At 36.6% G+C, this 5834-nt stretch overlaps 1 protein-coding gene across 1 annotated transcript; it reads right to left on the reverse strand.

The window, feature by feature from the left end:
- Window positions 1–4063: 4063 nt before the first annotated feature.
- LOC108796049 (galactoside 2-alpha-L-fucosyltransferase 2-like) lies at window positions 4064–5116 on the reverse strand. Its single transcript, XM_018567428.1, has one exon. The coding sequence runs from the start codon at window positions 5114–5116 to the stop codon at window positions 4064–4066; it is 1053 nt and encodes a 350-aa protein (XP_018422930.1).
- Between the last annotated feature and the right edge of the window lie 718 nt (window positions 5117–5834).

A 5834-nucleotide genomic window follows, 5' to 3' on the forward strand; every position in this document is an offset into this window, starting at 1 on the left:
ACTATAATGACAAAAGTATTGGGACGTCTGCCTTTACACACGCAATAACTTTAATGGCATCCCAGTCTTAGTCCGTAGGGTTCAATATCGAGTTGCCACTATAACAGCTTCAACAGCTTTGCCACTATAACAACTTCAACTCTTCTGGGAAGGCGTCCACAAGGTTTAGGAGTGTGTCTATGGGAATGCATTAAGAGTTCCCTTCACTGGAACTAAGGGGCCAAGACCAACCCCTGAAAAACAACCCCACACCATAATCCCCCCGCCACCAAACTTTACACTTGGCACAATGCAGTCAGGCAAGTACCGTTCTCCTGGCAACTGCCAAACCCAGACATGTCCATCGGATTGCCAGACAGAGAAGTGTGATTGGTCACTCCAGAGAACATGTCTCCACTTCTCTAGAGTCCAGTGGCGGCGTGCTTTACACCACTGCATCCAACGCTTTGCATTGCACTTGGATGCAGCTGCTGGGCCATGGAAACCCAGTCCACGAAGCTCTCTACGCACGGTTGTTTTGCCAATCTGATGGGCACATGAAGTTTGGAGGTCTGTAGCTATTGACTCTGCAGAGAGTTGGCGGCTTCTGACCACTATGCGCTTCAGCATGCGCTGACCCAGTTCTGTCATTTTACATGGCCTACCACTTCATGGCTGAGTTGCTGTTCTTCCCAGTTGCTTCCACTTTGTTCTAATACCACTAACAGTTGACCATGGAATATTTAGTAGCAAGGAAATTTCACAGAACACCTGAATCCAATGATTTGGAGGGGTGTCCCAATACTTTTGGCAATATAGTGTAGTTGGAGTATGGAATTTTCAAGTAAAAAAACCTTTAGCTCATGTAGTGGATCAGATCATTCCAGAAATAATAGTGTGACCACAATCTGTTAAGATTACAGCAGTCTGCGTACTGGTACCTGATCCATGATACCTGCCGATAATTGCACATGTTTGTATTATCTAATGCTCAATAAAAACTGACATGCTCAAAAAAAAAAAGATTACAGAAGGTAAGGATGGTTTGGATTTGATGTGCTGTACACAAATATACTTACCTCAAAATTCTTTATTAACTTGGAAAAGAAATGGAGAATTTTTAGGCAGTCTTTCCCATGCTACAATAAAACTTGATTCATAGAGGTATTTATGGGAGTGTGGATTGGATTAATAATACATTTATTTATTACAAGAACAATCCCAATTTTAATGACACAGGTGTATATGAGTGCTGCATATCACTACAGAATTATCCAAACAAATGTAATCAAACTAATGTAATTGTTGTATCAACAAAATATCCTCAATGTCAGAGACATTTGGTTAATATGGAAATGGGTATTGAAAGATGGTTTGGAACTAATACAGGAATCACAGGAGTAAGCAAGGTATTATAGAAGGAATTCCAGGAGGAGTTGGTACTATTGGAAGTATTACAAATAGAATGGATATAAACACTTCAAAGTCTGGCCTTGAAACAGCTGATTTAGTAGGAAGTAAAAGAATTAAAGACCAAAGAAATTTAAATCAAGTTTTAGAAAATATGGTGATGAAAATGGCTACAGTGCTAGGACCGTCTATCACTCATTTACAAGATGCAACTTTAGAATTGGTGACAAGTGATCAACATTTTCAGATAGCCAGAGCATGTTTAAAAATCCGACAAAATATTAAACTAATTTTAAAATAATGGCTCAGGCATTCCAAAGTGGAATAACTCCTCAAGGAATCTTACAAAGTTTGCCCAAAGAATATGAATTTGCAATAAATCATACAGATTTATTGGTAAATAAATGGTTTGGTTGCAACCAAGTAAGTGAATGTTATAGTACTTCAATGATTCCTGTAGCTAGTAAGGAACAACTATTAGTTCCAATTACCATATTAGGATTATACTCAATTGTTATTTTATCAACTACAATATACAGATTTTGCTCTTGATGAAAAAAGTTCAGAGCTGGAGCAATTAGATCTGTCATCTTGCTTGCATTTCCAAACCAAAGTGAAATGTTTGTCTAATCAGGATAAGAATATTTTTAATTCTTGTTATCACAATCATACTTTATGTTCAGCATGAATTGAAAAAGTTATGACATCTTTTGATTTCATTACTCTAGTAGGGAAGAGAAAAGTATGTTTTAAAATTATGTCAGTTAAAGAAAAGGTTAAAGTTTTCTTTTCATCTTGTGTATATTCAAAGAACATTTATAGAGGTTTGTACTGTATATAAGGAGATCTCCTTGCTATTGGTGTTAATGGAATTAGAGTAAATAGTATGGACACGCTTATGCGAAATATGAGCGCTCTTCCTATACAATATAACATATTGTAAGTAGATACATTCTAAGAAGATATGGGATTATTAGCAGCTTTATCAGAAGAATTACAAAAAGCGGATATTGTGTTTAAACATGAACAAGGACATCTAAAGGGAATTGAAAATGGATGGTCAGATTACTCAGGTTATTCCTGGTGGTCTAAATTTAAAGATACTGTATCTATGAGGGGAAAAACATCAGTTACATCTGCGATAGGAACATTTTTATTACATCCTTTAATTATTTTATTCATTATTATTGTATTGTGTATATTAATTCAAATATGTTTGATATTTAGAGTGAGAAAACTTTATAATGTAATCAAAGTAGAAATAAGGAAAGGAGAAGAAATATTGAAAGAATTTATTAGAAGAAAGGTTACTTCTGCCACTGTCTTAGGTTCAGAGGACATCACATCTGGAAAAGTCATTTCAAAGCCGGTATGACTGTGATACGCATGATTTGAATGATTGAGAATATAATAATATGATTTAAATATCATATTAAACAGGGGCATGAAAAGTACTTGGATTCAAATATGATTTGGCTTAGAGGAATAAAAGAATGGGCCCATTATTTAACATATATGACCTTGTGCTTGAATGAATGGGACTTTGCAATAGACAGACATCCTTTTGCTTTGTCCTTGAAATCGGAGAGCAATGTCAGAACATGAGAGTGTATTAGTGTGAAGAATATCTAAAGAGAAGATCTGTGTCTTTTAAAATACGTTGACGTGTGTCAAGTAGAAATTTACATGACTTAGTAGTTTGGTAAAGCCCATATTGAGAGTATAGAACCTCATTATGTCAATGCGTAGTGAGAATGGAACTTCAAAGTATATGACCTTATAAGATAAGCCTATAGTTATTTTAAAGTCAGAATATGGATATAAGAAGAGGAAACCTTTAAGGAAGGAGAGGCACTACAGGACAGATCACTCAGATGCCTCCACTGGGAGAGACACACGCACACACAGAAGACTTTGCTATTACGGCTGTTGAAGACTATTTTCGTCTAGAATCCTCATAAGCCAGAAAAACTTCTAAGACTACACACAAGGTGATTTTTAAGAATCACTAACTCTGAATTATTCTCTGAACTATATATTTTAATTATCTATGTGTTTATTCATTGTTGCTATATCATTGTATGCTATTACCTTTATGCTATATAATTAAAGTCACATGTTTTTCATTCAACTGGACATTTTTTGATGAAGATTATAATCACTTTAAGATGCTTAAAAATGTGTCATTCAAGAAAGAATTTCTTACACCCTCAGAGACACCCAAACTGCCTATGCTATCCTAAAAGTCAGCGCATAGGCAAGCCCTAGCCAAAATCCCATAATAAAAGGCTGAGGCCTTAGCGACCTATTGATTTTTCTGGGATGTGAAGGAGGAGGTCATGCCTATGTTTTAATATTCAGACAGTCGATAGGAGTTCAAGGAGCTCCAAGGCTGCGTAATTTCATATTCAATATATATTTTTAGATCAGACTGAAAAGAGTTAGCTTTTACTATCTAACACATATTGTGTAATTTAAACAGGAAGTGTGATTGGGTTTGCTCGGTAAAGTCTCAAACTTTTTGTATGCTATTGTTCATAAAAAAAATGGCATTGTAATAAAATATGCAATAAGAATCTTGTTTTTGCATTGTATGAAATGCAGTAGCAGGTCCACGGGAGGTATAGATCCGATTAAAATGTTGTTTAACTCCAGAGGAGTTCCTGAGTTATCATTACGGATTTGTGTTATTTAAAAGTGGAGAGAGGTCTGCGGGAATCCCAATCCATTCTGGAAGGAAAATAGCTTCATATTTAAAGATTTGAAGAAAAGGAGAGTCAGGCAGTGTGTAGTTTGTTAAGTAGATGGTTTCACCACCAACCAGATAGCTCACCCAAAAACCAAAGCTCCCAAAAGTCATGATGGTGTGGTTGCAATGTGCCAGAAGGGCAAAGTCCCGTACTGGAGATCCCTCTCGACCATCTCCAGCAAAATGAACATCTCCCTTTGAATTATTGATGTTTTCTTTACACCAGTCCATCCCGTTACTGGTCACAATAAACAGCGGGCTTTCATACTTGTTCCTGAAATAATCCATGGCTTTTTGTAAATATCCTTTGTCAGCAACCACCCCTTTCCGTACGTTGGGCATAATATAAACATAGTCACCTCGACGGACATGCACACCCACAAAAGTGACATTTTTCTTGTCACCACGCACATTGTTCAGATACGCATAAGACTCTTCTTTAATAAAGTCATGGAATGCAAATTCATGAAGAATCTCATCTTTTATGTGGTGGTAAAATGTAAAAGACCATGGGGTGCCACAAAGTTGAACATATTCTCTTTCAATATGTCGGTACTCCTCAGACATCCAGTTATGAAGTCCATAATTCCTCCATTTGATGCGGTTACTTACTTCCTGGTGAAGTGTTGGCAATCTTATTTTAAACATCTTTGACAGCTGGCTGTGCATTCCTGGCAGGATATAAGCTTGTCGGCCATTCATCTTTGCAAGAGAATAAAGTGTGGCATACAGTCCCATTAGACTACCCAAACGGCCCGCAGCATTGATAGTCCACATACCGGTCAGAGGTTTTTGTTCTTCTATAGTCTGTGACTTATTAGTGACTGATTCCTCTGTCCTTGAAAGCAATTCTTCTTTTTTTTGCCCAAAGTTCGTAAACTCTGTGAAATCTAATTTGGCGTGGTATAAATAGTAGTAGATCATAATGACCAGAAGAATGCAGGTAACTCCTATGCTGTAGAAGAGATGCTTATTCATGATTCTAGTGGTCTTAGCTAGAAATAAATTTTAAAAAGATACAGGGTAATTAAAACAATACGAGTCGTGTTTATCTTCATTCTAGCAGTTTGCCTAAATGTAAGAGCTATATTACCAAAACATGAAAGCTGAACTACAGTCACACAGGTAAATACACAGTCAAAATACATAAATTGGACCTGGAGACAAATGATTCTTCAACTGTTCTGGATGCAGGGTGAAGATGATGTTGAGTAATTGTAATAATGATTACTTTGCCACTTTCTTGAAGCAAGTATGTACCTGGAAGTAAGGATTGCCCTCTCTCAATGCTTCTTCCAAGAATTGATGCTTTTATTTTTTTTGGAGTAAGAACTCTACATTAGATCACTTCCAAAATATCTCTCAGCAGTCTTTAAAATTAAGAGTTCATACAACAATACGTTGGGAAGCCTTTGGCCAAAAGCAAGAAGAACCATTTATGTTTCTTTTTGTTTTTCTTGATGTCTGTTGGTCCTACTAATTTTTTTGGGGAACAATAGACTTGAAATGTCATAATTTGCTACCCGATTGATGCAAACTATATGTTATGGATAGATAGTATAGATTGTAGTATATATACTAATTTGCTGCTTTGGCTGAGGAAGGATATATATAGTTCTTCAGGACTACGTGTCAAGATAGTCCCGGTGGGGACTACAACCTACCTCGTCTATTGCGTGGATTTCGTGTCCAGCGG

Source organism: Nanorana parkeri, unplaced genomic scaffold (assembly GCF_000935625.1).
Source record: "Nanorana parkeri isolate BGI_ZX_2015 unplaced genomic scaffold, ASM93562v1 scaffold1048, whole genome shotgun sequence".
NCBI lineage: Eukaryota > Metazoa > Chordata > Amphibia > Anura > Dicroglossidae > Nanorana > Nanorana parkeri.